Here is a 16,326-nt window from a genome sequence, read left to right on the forward strand (position 1 = left end):
AAAAGCCAATCCAAGGAACCCAAGGAATCTAATGATACAAGGGCTAAAAGACAAAATAGCCATTTTAAGAAAGAATCAAAGTGGTCTGATGGAGCTGCAAAATTCACTATAAGAATTTCCTAATATAATCAGCAGTCTTAGTATCTCCCCTAGGATATACTATACAAGATGACCATACTGTCATCGGATTCTCCAAAGTCAATGTGAAAGAAAAATACTAAAGACAGCTAGAGAGAGGGGGCGGGTCACCTACAAAGGGGATCCCATTAGGCTAACAGTAGACCATTCAGCAGAAACTCTACAAGCCAGAAGACATTGGGGGGCTATATTCAGCATTCTTAAAGAAATTCCAAAGAAGTATTTCATACCCCACCAAACTAAGTTTTATAAGCATAGGAGAAATTATATCCTTTTCAGACAAGCAAATGCTAAGGAAATTTGTTACCCTAGATCTGCCTCTCAAGATGTCCCTAAGGGAGTGCTAAATGTGAAAATGAAAGATCAATACCTGCCAACACAAAAATACGCTTAAGTACATCAACTATAGACACTATAAAGTAACTACACAATCAAGTCTGCATAATAACCAGCTAAAGACACAATGACAGGATAAAATCGCACATATCAATATCAACCTTGAATATAAATGGACTAAATGCCCCACTTAAAATGCAGGAAGCTGTCTTTAAGAGACTCCTCTCACATGCAATGACACCCACAGGCTCAAAGTAAAGGGATGGAGAAAAATCTACCTAAAAAATGGAAAACAAAAAAGAGCAGGGGTTGCTATTGTAATTTCAGACAAAATAGGCTTTAAACAAACAATGATCCAAAACAACCCAATAGCATTATATAATGATAAAGGGTTCAATTCAACAAGACTTAGCTATCCTACACATATATCCACCTAACACTGGAGTATCTGGATTTATAAAACAATTTCTTAGAGACCTATGAAAAGACATAGATAAATACACAATAATATCACCATCCCACTGAGACAGATCATTGAGGCAGAAAACTAATAAAGATATTCAGGACCTAAACTCTACACTTGACCAAAAGGACCTAACAGACATTTACAGGACACTCGATCCAACAAAAACAGTATATACATTCTCCTCATCTGCACATGGCACATACTCTAAAATCAATCACACAATCAGCCACAAAACAATTGTCAATGAATTCAAAATATTTGAAATCATACCAACCACACTCTCAAACAACAGTGCAATAAAATTAGAAATTAATACTAAGATGATCTCTCAAAACTATACAATTACACGGAAATTAAGCATTCTGCTCCTGAATGACTTTTGACAATGAATTTAAGACAGAAATCAAGTAATCCTTTGAAAATTGTAAAAGAAAAGGTATAACATACCAGAATCTCTGGGACATAGCTAAAGCAGTGTTAAGAAGAAAGTATATAGTGCTAAACATCCAGATCAAAAAGTTAGAAATTGTCAATTTAACAACCTAGAGAAGCTAGGAAAACAAGAGTAAACCATAAACCAACCCAAAAGCCAGCAGAAGAAAAATCACCAGAATCAGTTGAACTGAATCAAATTGAGAGATGAGAAACCATACAAAAGATCAATGAAACACAGTTTGTTTTTTGAAAGCATAAATAAGATTGGTAGACCACTAGCTAGACCAATAAGGGAAAAAGTGAGAATATTCAAATAAACACAATCAGAAATGACAAAGTGAGCGTTACCACCGACCCCACAAAAATCAGATAACCCTCAGAGACTATTACAGAGACCTATATGCACACAAACTGGAAAACCTAAAAGAAATGAATAAATTCCCAGAAACATACCAACTACCAAGATTGAACCAGGAAGAAATTGAAACCCTGAACAGACCAATAATGAGTTCTGAAATGGAATCAGTAATAAAAAAGCCTACCAACCAGAAAAGGCCCTGGAGCAGATGGATTCACAGACAAATTTTATGAGATGTGTAAAAAAGAGCTAGTACCAATCCTATTGAAACTATTCCAAAAATTGAGGAGGAGGGACTACTCCACAACTCATTCAATGAGGCCAGCATCATTCTGATACTAAAAGCTGGCAAAGACACAACAAAAAAAGAAAACTTCAGGTCAATATCTTGATGAACATAGATGCAAAAATCCTCAACAAAATACTAACAGATCAAACCCAGCAGCATATCAAAAAGCTATCTCAGGATTATCATGTAGGATTTATTCCTAGGATGCAAGATGCAAATCGATAAATGTGATTCACCACATAAACAGAACTAAATACAAAAGCCACATGATCATCTCAATAGATGCAGAAAAGGCTTTCAATACAATTCAACATCGCCTCATGTTAAAAACCCTCAACAAACTAGGCATTAAGGGAACATACTTCAAAATAATAAGAACCATCTATGACAAACCCACAACCAACATCATACTGAATGGGCAAAAGCTGGAAGCATTCCCCTTGAGAACCAGAACAAGACAAGGATGCTCACTCTCACTACTCCTATTCAACATAGTACTAGAAGTCCTAACCAAAGCAATCGGGCAAGAGAAATAAATAAAAGGCATCCAAATAGGAAGACAGAAAGTCAATCTCTGTTCACATATGATGTGATCGTATACATAGAAAACCCTATAGTCTCTGCCCAAAAGATCCTAGATCTGATAAACAACTTTAGCAAAGTTTCAGGATACAAAATTAATATACAAAAATCAGTAGCATTTCTATGCACCAACAGCATCCAAGCTGAGAGCCAAATCAAGAGCACAGTTCCATTCACAATAGCCACATACACACACACAAGAAAATCCCTAGAAATACAGCTAATGAGAGAGGTGAAAGTTCTCTAGAACAGGAATTACAAAATAACTGCTGAAAAAAATCAGAGATGACACAAACAAATGGAAAAATACTCCATGCTCATGGATAGGAAGACTCAATATTGTTAAAATGGCTATACCACCAAAGCAATTTACAGTTTAAATCCTATTCCTATCAAACTACCAGCAATATTTTTCACAGAATCAGAAAAAAAAAATTCAAAATTCATTTAGAACCAAAAAAGACTCTGAATAGTCAAAGCAATCCTAAGCAAAAAGAACAAAGCCAGAGGCCTCACAGGACCCGACTTAAAACTATAACACAAAGCTACAGTAATCAAAACAGCATGGTACTGGTACAAAAACAGACACATAGACCAATGAAACAGATTAGAGAACCCAGAAATAAAGCCACACACCTACAACCATCTGATCTTCAACAAAGTCAACAAAAACCAGCAGGAAGGGAAAGAACTTCCTAGTCAATAAATGGTGTTAGAATAACTGGCTAGCCACATGCAGAAGATTAAAACTGGACCCTTTCCTTTCACTGTATACAAAAATCAACTCAAGGTGGATTAAAGATTTAAATGTAAAACCTAAAACTATAAAACCCTAGAAGAAACCTAGGAAAAACCATTCTGGACATAGGCCCTGGCAGTTTTTATGATGAAGATTCCAAAAACAATTGCAACAAAAACTAGAAACGAAAAATAGGACTAATTAAAGAGCTTCTACAGAGCAAAAGAAACTATCGTCAGAGTAAACAGACATCTTACAGAATAGGAGAAAATATTTTCAAACTATGCATCTGACAATGGTCTAATATCCAGACTCTGTAAGGAGCTTAAATAAATTAACAAGCCAAAAAAAAAACACCATTAAAAATGAGCAAAGCGTATGAGCAGACACTTCTCAAAAGAAGACATACAAGCAGCTAGAAAGCATAAAGAAAAATGCTCAACATCACTAATCACTGGAGAAATGAAAATCAAAACCACAATGAGATACCATCTCACACCAATCAGGATGGCTATTAGTAAAAAGTTAAAAAATAACAGATCCTGATGAGGTTGTGGAGAAAAGGGAATGCTTATACACTGCTGGTAGGAATGTAAGTTAATTCATCCACTGTGGAAAACAGCTTGGAGAGTTCTCAACTAACTTAAAACAGAACCTCCATTCAACCCAGCAATCCCATTACTGGGCATATATCCAAAGAATACAAATTGTTATACTATAAAGACACATGCATGCATATGTTCATTGCAGCACTGTTCACAATAGCAAAGACAAGGAATCAACCTAAATAGCCCATCAATGGTAGACTGGATAAAGAAAATGTGGTACATATACATCATGGAATACTACACAGCCATAAAAATGAATGAGATCATGACCTTTGCAGCAACATGGATGGAACTGGAGGCCATTATCCTATGTGAACTAACACCCGAACAGAAAACCAAATATTGCATGTTCTCACTTACAAGTGAGAGCTAAAGACTGAGTACAAATAGGTACAAAGAAGGGAACAATAGACACTAGAGCCTACTTAAGAGTGGAGGGCGGGGGGAGGGTGAGAATCAAAAACTATGCATTGGGTACTATACTTGTTACCTGGGTGATGAAATAATCTGTACACCAAACACCCACAGCATGCAATTTTCCCATGTAACAAATTTGCACATGTGCCTTCTGAATTTAAATAAGAGTTGGAAAGGAAAAAAAAGTTGGATATTCTTCCAGGTAATTAAACTTATTTAGTGCATTTCTTTTTCTTTCCATCTAAACTTTCCCACAGTCATAATTATAAAATATTTAAATAGGTAAGGATAAAAAAGAACTCATAGGAAAATATCTTCTGTATACTATGACTTCTGTTTTAATTCCATTTACCTTTGGTTGCCTTCTTACTACATAAGTCTAATGTTATCTATTTAATGTCAATATTTGGTAGGAAAATTAAGCCTTATGTTTTGTTCTCTGTGGGGAAATATCTAGAAGATAGGTATATAGGTAAGTAGATAATAGGATGTAGGTAGGGAAGTAGGTGCAGAAGAAAAGCAGAAGAAAGGAGAGAGGAAAGGGAAGAAAAGAAAGAGAGAAGGAGAAATACTTTTCCTCATTTCTTTAGTTTGTTAATGTAGACTTTCACTTTTACAACATAATTTTCTATACATTCTCTGGACATTTTTATCTTAGTATATGACTCTTTTCTATGGACAACACAGAAGTGGGTCACTATAAACACACCAGCATTGGTTGTGAATGTGATGGTGATGAACAGCAGGCCCAAGCAATCCCAATTTGCTTCAACCTCTCACTGGAATGCCTTCTGTTTTTTAGAAGTCCAATCAGTAGTTTGGAGAAGTATTCTTTGTTACTAGCAAAACTATTTGCTTTCTATGTCCTGTGGCCAAAGTTGTGGAACATAACAAAAAGTTTTAAGTAATCTTGGTACTTCCAACTATTAGCTGAGTGACTTTGAATCCATTTCACCATCTATAAAACGGGGCTAATAGATAAAATGGGTTGACCCTTATTTTCAGTACATTTTGATTCTTATTTTTACTCAGTCTTACTAAAGTATAATTAGAAAATTATGTCACCATATATGTCATATCTTTTAATTATTGGTGGAAAGAGATAACGTATAAAGTGAGGAAATAATCTATGAGCTTTAAGCATTTGTGAAAGACATTTAAAAATTTTGAAAGAAATATGTCATGGAGAATTGCAGAAATCCTCAGGGCTAATTCAGAATGCGTAACTTAAAAGCCACTGCATAGGGGAGATACTTAAAAGCCAGATATTGATTCTGTTTTCAAGGAGCTAATAGTTTAGGAGGAGAAATAAGAAAGGAACACAAATAAACATAAGATGTAAAGTGATAATGAGTACAATATTTATTTCTACTTCAAAGAATGAATAAAAATTTGATTTGGGTTGGGTATTTAAAGGTGGATAAAGTTTAGATATATGAAAATGAGGGACAGGCATTCCAAGGGGAGGGAAAACAGCTAGGTAAATTTTCATGAAAATGTGATTAATTATATGACAGGAAATCTTTATTGCCAGGCAGTACACATGGCATTTGAAAATTGTCTGATTAATTAGTTTTGTATTCAGCCAATCTAGATAGCTCAGGTTCTAAAATATATGCTTTTCAGCTTACATTATCAAGTTGATTAAATCAGACTGAATTAAAGAGGCATTTGCTAGTTCGCCATTATTTTCTATTATTTAAAATAAACAATAGAGGCTTGAAAGTCTTCAAGGTGGTTTGAGAAAATTCCCTTAGAAATCATGTTATATTACGAATGTATAAGCTCTTTTTGTCTTTGTGCAGCCTCTCTAAATAAAACATCTTACTTCTTTATGTTGCACTTTCTCCACTAAGACCTCACCCCTTCACAAATTGAGGTGTAAACTGCATTGTTAACTAGCAGAAATCCTACAACGAGCTGCGCACGTGACAATGTTTTTATTCCTATTCTTTTAGTTCCAGTCTAAGCAGGGTTAGTCAGCATGCCAAGTATGTGAGCTGACCATAAACACAAGATTAATTCTTAGACTTGGATCTTTGGAAAGTGGAAATTGTACATCTGCAGCAAAATTGGCAGAGTTGTTATGTCTCCAATCATACCAGGAATTTTTCTGTGGATAGCCTTTGTTATTCTGCCATGACACATCTGCTGCTTTCTACCCTATGTCCATGCCGAATACCAGCAAGCTAAAAATGGTACCCCTGAAAAACAGTTTTCAAATTACAGGAGCTGGAGTTCCACATACCTGCCTCAGGGGTCCCCAACCTTCCTCTTTATCCAGAGAAGGTTGCTTTCACATATTTTTATATATTGGGCTTTTACATACATAGTGTTAGGATAAATACTTTAACATAAAAATGTGTCTTGAAAATCTCTCTATATGCCTCTCATATGTCACATGCCTTTCAATGTTATCCATTGTAATTATATAAATACAATTATGTATATCTTTAAATATTAAAAACAGCCAAATGTGTCTATCATGACTAGAGCCCAGGTTATAATTTCTGAGTCCAAAAGCATACAGAGTAGCATTATAGGGAGTCAATGAGGCTGCCCTGAAATATATGACCCATCTTTGGCTCTCTGTGAAACAGGTTTATTTCACTTAGAGACTCAAAGAGGCCAGGGTCATATGATAGTATATTTAATAGATATTTATGCAGCACTGTGTCTTCATATAGGCCGGAACATCCTGCATAAGCACATTCATCAGAGGTAGTATGGGACATTGGAAGACAGGCTGGATTTAGAAGAGTCAAACTTTGAATCTAACTTACTAGCTTCACTTCCGTGGACAAGTACCCAAGCCTCTGTGCCTGTTTTTGAGTTGTAATATGGGTATAATAGTAAATGAGAAACATATATAGAAGAAGTTTCTAAAGAATAGCTTGTATAGGTATTATACAAATGCTAGATAATGTTACATCATTATGTCACCATGAGAAGAATTTGTAAGGAATACCTTACACCTATTAAAATAGGTAAATTTTTATTCTTGATTGAAATTATATACACCTTTGCCATGTTGTTATGTTGGTCCAGTGCCCAGTAGTGCTGAAAATGTATTTCCTTGGTGTTCCTAGACCATGAACATTGGCGTATACTAAATGCACATCAGGGTAAGGGTGAAAATCGTGTGCTTTGGGAGACTGACTCCACTATGGAGAATGGTCTGCCTTCTGCTGCTGTAACATAGGTTAAAAATATGGGTTCTGTTGTTCTTTTCTCAACTGTCATGCCAAACCTTGGTGACTGATATCAGAAATTGCTCTAGGTTTAATAAGTATTAAATATGAATAAAAAGGGATCATTTGCCTTTAAAGATATTTTACTTTGTGTGCTTTATAAGTTATTTTTCATTGTTTTCAAAGAACTTATTTATTTATGCCTTGATTTTGTTATTTACCCAGAAGTCATTCAGCAGCAGGTTGTTCAGCTTCCATGTAGTCATGCGGTTTTGAGTGAGTTTCTTAATCCTGAGTTCTAATTTTATTGCACTGTGGTCTGAGAGACTCTTTGTTATGATTCCCATTCTTTTGCATTTGCTAAGGAGTGTTTTACTTCCAATTATGTGGTCAATTTTAGAATAAGTGCAATGTGGTGCTGAGAAGAATGTATATTCTGTTGATATGAGGTGGAGAGTTCTGTAGAAGTCTATTAGGTCCACTTGGTCCAGAGCTGAGTTCAAGTCCTGAATATCCTTGTTAATTTTCTGTCTCGTTGATCTGTCTAATATTGACAGTAGGGTGTTAAAGTCTCCCACTATTATTGTGTGGGAGTCTAAGTCTCTTTGTAGGTCTCTAAGAACTTGCTTTATGAATCTGGGTGCTCCTGTATTGGGTGCATATATATTTATATTAGTTAGCTCTTGTTGTTGCATTGATCCCTTTACCATTTTGGAATCCCCTTCTTTGTCTTTTTTGATCTTCTTTGGTTTAAAGTCTGTTTTATCAGAGACTAGGATTGCAACCCTTGCTTTTTTTGCTTTCGATGCACTTGGTAAATATTCCTCCATTCCTTTATGTTGAGCCTATGTGTGTCTTAGCACATGAGATGCGTCTCCTGAATACAGCACACTGATGGGTCTTGACTCTTTATCCAGTTTACCAGTCTGTGTCTTTTAATTGAGGTATTTAGCCCATTTACATTTAAGATTAATATTGTTATGTGTGAATTTGGTCCTGTCACTATGATGCTACCTGGTTATTTTGCCCATTAGTTGATGCAGTTTCTTCATAGTGTCAATGGTCTTTAGAATTTGGCATGTTTTTGCAGTGGCTGGTACAAGGTTTTCCTTTCCACATTTAGTGCTTCCTTTGGGAGCTCTTGTAAGGCAAGCCTGGTGGTGACAAAATATCTCAGCATTTGCTTGTCTGTAAAGGATTTTACGTCTCCTTCACTAATGAAGACACAACATACCAGAATCTCTGGGACACAGCTAAAGCAGTGTTGAGAGGGAAATTTATAGCACTAAATGCCCACAGGAAAAAGAGGGAAAGATCTAAAATCAACACACTAACATCAAAATTAAAAGAACTAGAGAAGCAAGAGAAAACAAATTCAAAAGCTAGGAGAAGACAAGAAATAACTAAGATCAGAGCAGAAGTGAAGGAGACAGAGAAATGAAAAACCCTTCAAAAAATCGATGAATCTAGGAGCTGGTTTTTTGAAAAGATTAACAAAAATAGATAGACCACTAGCCAGATTAATAAAGAAGAAAAGAGAGAAGAATCAAATAGACACAATAAAAAATGATAAAGGTGATATCACCACTGATCCCACAGAAATACAAACTACCTTCAGAGAATATTATAAACACCTGTATGCAAATAAACTAGAAAATCTAGAACAAATGGATAAATTCCTGGACACATACACCCTCCCCAGACTAACCCAGGAAGAAGTCAAATCCCTGAATAGACCAATAACAAGCTCTGAAAATGAGGCAGTGATTAATAATGTACCAACCAAAAAAAGCCCAGGACCAGATAGATTCACAGCCGAATTCTACCAGAGGTACAAAGAGAAGCTGATACTATTCCTTCTGAAACTATTCCAAACAATAGAAAAAGAGGGCCTCATCCTTAACTGATTTTATGAGGCCAGCATCATCCTGATAACAAAACCTGGCAGAGACACAACAAAAAAAGAGAATTTCAGGCCAATATCCCTGATGAACATCGATGCAAAAATCCTCAATAAAATACTGGCAAACCAAATCCAGCAGCACATCAAAAAGCTTATCCACCACGATCAAGTCGGATTCACCCCAAGGTCCAAGGCTGGTTCAACATACACAAATCAGTAAATGTACTCCATCACATAAACAGAACCAGTGACTTAAAACACATGATTATAACAATGGATGCAGAAAAGGCCTTTGATAAAATTCAACAGCCCTTCTTGCTAAAAAACTCTCAATAAAATAGGTATTGATGGAACGTATCTCAAAATAATAAGAGCTATTTATGACAAACCCACAGCCAATATCATACTGAATGGGCAAAAACTGGAAGCATTCCCTTCGAAAAGCAGCACAAGACAAGGATGCCCTCTCTCACCACTCCTATTTAACATAGTATTGGAAGTTCTGGCCAGGACAATCAGGCAAGAGAAAGAAATAAAGGATATTCAAATAGGAAAAGAGGAAGTCAAATTGTCTCTGTTTGCAGATGACATGATTGTATATTTGGAAAACCCCATCGCCTCAGCCCAAAATCTCCTGAAGCTGATAAGCACCTTCAGCAAAGTCTCAGGATACAAAATCAATGTGCAAAAATCACTAGCATTCCTATACACCAATAATAGAAAAACAGAGAGCCAAGTCCTGAGTGAACTCCCATTCACAATTGCTACACAGAGAATAAAATACCAAGGAATACAACTTACAAGGGAAGTGAAGGACCTCTCCAAGGAGAACTACAAACCACTACTCAAGGAAATAAGAGAGGACACAAACAAATGGAAATAAATTTCATGTTCATGAAAAGGAAGAATCAATATTGTGAAAATGGCCATACTGCCCAAAGTAATTTATCGATTCAATGCTATCCCCATCAAGCTACCATTAACTTTCTTCACAGAATTGGAAAAAACTACTTTAAATTTCATATGGAATCAAAAAAGAGCCTGTATAGCCAAGACAATGCTAAGCAAAAAGAACACAGCTGGAGGCATCATGCTACCTGACTTCAAACTATACTACAAGGCTACAGTAACCAAAACAGCATGGTACTGGTACCAAAACAGATATAGAGACCAATGGAACAGAACAGTGGACTCAGAAATAACACCACACATCTACAACCACCTGATCTTTAACAAACCTGACAAAAACAAGCAATGGGGAAATAATTCCCTATTTAACAAATGATGTTGGGAAAACTGGCTAGCCATATGCATAAAACTGAAAGTGGACCCCTTCCTTACACCTTATACAAAAATTAACTCAAGGTGGACTAAAGACTTAAACCTAAGACCTAAAACCATAACATCCCTAGAAGAAAACCTAGGCAATACCATTCAGGACATAGGCATGGGCAAAAACTTCATGACTAAAACACCAAAAATAATGGCAACAAAAGCCGAAACCGAACAAATGGGATCCAATTAAACTAAAGAGCTTCTGCACAGCAAAAGAAACCATCATCAGAGCAAACAGGCAACCTGCAGAATGGGAGAAAGTGTTTGCAATATATCCCTCTGGGCTAATATCCTACAAGGAACTTAAATCTTAGTCTACTTAATCTACAAGGAACTTAAACAAATTTACAAGAAAAGAAAACAAAAAATATCAAAAAGTGGATGAAGGATATGAACAGACACTTCTCAAAAGAAGACATTTATGAGGCCAACAAACATATGAAAAAAAGCTCATTATTACTGGTCATTATTACTGGTCATTTGCATTAGAAATGCAAATCAAAACCACAGTGAGATACCATCTCATGCCAGTTAGAGTGGTGATCACTAAAAAGTCAGGAAATCACAGATGCTGGAGAGGATGTGGAGAAATGGGAATGCTTTTATACTGTTGGTGGGAGTGTAAATTAGTTCAACCATTTTGAAAGACAGTGTGGCGATTCCTCAAGGATCTAGAACTAGAAATACCATTTGACCCAGCAATCCCATTACTGACTATATACCCAAAGGATTATAAATCATTCTACTATAAAGACACATGCACACATAAGTTTATTGCAGCACTATTGACAATAGCAAAACTTGGAACCAACCCAAATGTCCATCAATGATAGACTGGATAAAGAAAATGTGGCACATATACACCATGGAATACTATGCAGCCATGAAAAGGGATGAGTTCATGTCCTTTGCAGGGACATGGATGAAGCTGGAAACCATCATTCTCAGCAAACTAACACAGGAACAGAAAATGAAACACCGCATGTTCTCACTCATAAGTGGGAGTTGAACAATGAGAACACATGGACACAGGGAAGGGAACATCACACACCAGGGCCTGTCGGTGGGTGGAGGGATGGGTGAGGGATAGCATTAGGAGAAATACCTAATGTAGATGCCAGGTTGATGGGTGCATCAAACCACCATGGCACGTGTATACCTATGTAACAAACCTGCACATTCTGCACACGTATCCCAAAACTTAAAGTATAATGGGAAAAAATTATTTCTCTTTCCAAAGCCTGTTGATTTAGAAAACAATGTAAGAAAAGAAGTATGCTGATTTCATTTTCTATCAAATATAGAGAATTATCTAATGTACAGAATAATGAAATAGTTTTTTTGAGATTATACATTTTGTATAATAATTTAGTAAATGGAATTTAGCATTTGAAATTGTAAAGGCCTAAATTGATACCTTGATCTGAAATTTAAAAGTGAATATATATATATATTTTTTTTTCTTTTCAGATTAAGTATCTCAGCAAAAATCTGTGAGAAAACAGTCCTAAAGCGAGTTTTAAAAGAGTTATGGAAGCTAGTTCTCAACAAAATAGAAAAACAAATTGTTCTTCCTCCTCTGACAGATCAAACAGTAAGTATATAAAGTTTAGTTATGCTTTCATTAACCCATCTGTTTTTGGTTTAAGTGAATGGTTTTCATCCAGATGAAATACTAATTAAATCCCTTTGGGGAAAAAGTGTTTGGTATCTAGTTTCTTTTTTTTTTATTTTTATTTATTATTATTATTATTATTATTATACTTTAGGTTTTATGGTACATGTGCACAATGTGCAGGTAAGTTACATATGTATACATGTGCCATGCTGGTGCGCTGCACCCACTAACTCGTCATCTAGCGTTAGGTGTATCTCCCAATGCTATCCCTCCCCCCTCCCCCCACCCCACAACAGTCCCCGAAGTGATCATTCAAATGATAGTTTCCTATCCAAGTCAATTTTAAATAATGGCAATAGCAGTCAAACTTCACATTGCTTGACAGTCAGAACTTAACCTCTTAAAACATGTATCAAAGTTCTATTTATAGTGTCATCTGGTTTACACATATAATTTTTATTTAATTTTACCAACCTCAAGAAAATAGAATTAAGATACAATGTATCCACTGTGCTTCTTTCTTAAATTTTACAGTTTAAGGAGATAGTTACACCACTGCTATTTGGATTTTTTTTTCACCTTTCTATTATGCTTTCATCTCTTACCTCCCCACTTGGAGGTTAATAGAGGAGGCATCTTTTAGTGAATCTGAAGAATGTGATTGTATCACACAAAGAAAAAGGAAAAAAACCAGAAAGATCAATTGGCTGCAAAGTTAGACAGTGGTCAAGTGGATGCACAGAGCCAGGTATCCCTGTTCACATATCCTGAGCCAAACAAGGGAAAAATAACACTAACAAACACCTGTTATGGGGTAATGTATTTTTTTCTCCATGACTGGGGAAAATAAATTGATGCAAATAATGAGTAAGTATAAATGGAAATAAAATATGCATTATTATACATTAGTTATATACACTCAGTCCATGTTTATTCAGTGAAACATATGCCTAGAAAACATTTTCTTATAAAGTGTTCCAAGATGCAAATATGCATGTGTTTTTGTTGATTTACTGCCAGACAGTGAGTGATAAAATATAAATTACTTTGAGTTTCGTTTAATGCCATGAATGTGTGCTTTAATCATTTTATAGCCTACATATATATAGGTTCCAAGCCACATTTATAAATACACACACACATACACACACACACATACACATTCTACTTCAATATATAATATATTTCCATAACACCTGTTAGCACTCATGTAATTGTTCAATAGAGGAATATCAGTATAATCTGGAAGTTGGGTTGGTTTATACATAAATTTCCCTAGGTCAGAGGCTCTGGAATATAATAGAAAAACTATAACTTCAGCAGAAAAAGAAAAAGCTCTCACCTTGGCTACTTCACAGACCTATTTTAAAAAGGAAAAAAGAGGAGAGTAACCGTACATGGGCTCCCTCTCTGGAAAACTGAACCTTGTATGGCTGTCACAGATTGCAGGCTACCTTCCCCGTCTGCTGGTAGCTCCACTTGCATGAGCATTGTCTCAGCCCACTTTTGAACTCTGTTGTTTTGTTGTTGCTGTTTCGTTTCTTTCGCTTTCTTTTTTTTTTTTGGAGACAGAATCTCGCTCTTTCGCCCAGGCTGGAGTGCAGTGGCGCGATCTCGGCTCACTGCAAGCTCCACCTCCCAGGTTCACGCCATTCTCCTGCCTCAGCCTCCCGAGTAGCTGGGACTACAGGCGCCAGCCACCATGCCCGGCTAATTTTTTTGTATTTTTAGTAGAGACGGGGTTTCACCGTGTTAGCCAGGATATTTTGCATTTTAATATTCCTTGAGGCAACCATTAGCTTCACTGAGTTCCCTGCTAGCTGTCCAAGCCATATCCCAAAGTAGCAGTTATGGTTTTGGTAGTTCTTTAGTAACAGAATTGCAAGGGCTTGGACTGTTCTGCCCATTGCTGTTTTTCCCATAAGCCCTATTATTTTTAGTGTGTAATTTTGTAGAATATGAGGTTTTTCAAGAATGTATATATTATGTTACAGTAGAAATGCTATCTATGACATTTCATTTTCTGTATAAGGTTTTCCCTAGGAAAGCTTACCATAACCTAAAATTTCTCTAGCATTGAGATATCCAAGTGTGAATGCATATCATTTATTCATTCATTAAATAAATATTCTTTGAGCTCCTACTATGTACTAGGCACTGTGCTAGGTGACGGGGCAAAATATGAGCAAAATTAACCACGGTTGCTATTCTCAAACTTATAGTCTTTAATTCTCCAATAAAATACACACTCCGATAAAAAATCTAGATAACATTTGTTCAAAATAGCTAATTTTCCTTCCTGTGACAATATTTCAAGCTGTAATGGACTTGGCCAAATTTAGTACTTTTCCAGTCACATACACCAACAGGCACGCCTCTAGTTTTTCATTCTAGTAAAGCATTGGATGGTTTATTCCAGTGTTTTTCAAATTCATTTCCCCAGGGCCTTGGGGTTCTAGAGAAAGCCTCTGGCTGAGGGAGGGGTTAAGAGGGTAGTTGCTAATAGATTGGACAGCATTTTAGAAGGAGCAATTCCACCTTCTTTAGCCCCGTATCTTCAGATTTTGCATACATTTATTTTTGCAGGGAGTAGAATGAGGAAGTTGCCTCTGCCAAAAATAAATGAATAAAAGTTGAAGATCACTGCTTTAATCCATATACTACATTAAACTGGCTACATTAGTAGCAACCCATTCATTAACCTAAACTTAAGACTTTCAGAAGTGGGACATCTATGAGGACTGTTATACTGCCAGCGGTACTAGATATATTTGACCCAATCTTCATAATAGACAAATTAAGGGCATCTGGCATAAGCCATAACTCTTATAAGGGAAATAAAGAAATTATCTGTTGACTGCATTTCTATCGTGACTAATACTGAATATCTTAAGACTGAGTCTTCTCTAACGTTTTCTTTGTTTCTAGGGACCCCAGATGATTTTCATTGCAGCTAAAGATCTTGGACAATTATCCAAACTGAAGGTAATAAAAATAAGGAAATTACTCATTCATGGAAAGTAGTGAGTTAACTACAGTTCTGCAAGCATCCTCCTCCTAGTAATAGTATCTAGCATGGCAGGATTAAGAAGACGTATGTCTGTGATTTCACAATCTGCTTTAGGAATTTTTAACTTTGTATTGCAGCATTTAGCATTATTGCTTCTGGATTAAATTAGAGAGCATATTTTCTTTCATATATTAAACTGGCTTGATATGAACAAAGACAAAATGGAACACTGCATAGAAATCCAGTGAAGTCCAGAGAAGTCTTCAAACCAAGAAACACAGTATAGGAAAATGAAACTCATCAAAGCAGGCACTGAACTTGTCAACATGTTCAATCCCATTACAAGTGGGGGAAGTTCTGACTAAATGACCCTGTGCTTAGTTATAATTTGAGATTCCCAAAATTCTGGATTTATGCAGAAAACTTCAGTCCCTGTTCCTCTAGCATAGGAACTTGACTGCCTAAAATACATGCTATTTTTATTCCATTTCTACCTACTAGAATGTAGTTAAGGGATGAGTTCCAGACACAGGTAACCTTGTTTCAAATTCTTCCTCAAATGCTTCCTACTATGTGACATGGGCCAAAGTATTTAACCTCCTTAATCTTCAGATGTGGCTCTTGTAAAATGCAAAAAAATAATAATAATATCAGTTATAAGGATTGTTGTGAGTATAAATGAGACAACACATACACTATCTTTGCTTGGAAACTGCAAAGTATATGTCACCTCCCACTTGCAGAGGGAGCTATCTTCATCCCTCCCCCAGCTGGTAGCTCAGAGTTAGATGCCATTGAGTATTGGATTGTTTCATATGTACAGCACAGGGGAAAAACAAAATGTATAATTATGTACTAAGGTAAAATATGTGCCTTATAATTTCAGTATTCTATTTTATCA

General features: G+C 36.0%; 1 protein-coding gene across 1 annotated transcript in view; it reads left to right on the forward strand.

The window, feature by feature from the left end:
* UNC13C (unc-13 homolog C) overlaps positions 1–16,326 on the forward strand; it is a 662,499-nt gene that overhangs the window by 567,327 nt on the left and 78,846 nt on the right. The window contains exons 26-27 of the mRNA XM_063652632.1: positions 12,268–12,391; positions 15,344–15,400. Of these exons, the coding sequence (XP_063508702.1) occupies positions 12,268–12,391; positions 15,344–15,400 (181 nt within the window). The remainder of the gene's footprint in view (positions 1–12,267; positions 12,392–15,343; positions 15,401–16,326) is intronic.

Source organism: Pongo pygmaeus, chromosome 16 (genome assembly GCF_028885625.2).
Source record: "Pongo pygmaeus isolate AG05252 chromosome 16, NHGRI_mPonPyg2-v2.0_pri, whole genome shotgun sequence".
NCBI classification, from domain to species: Eukaryota; Metazoa; Chordata; class Mammalia; order Primates; family Hominidae; genus Pongo; species Pongo pygmaeus.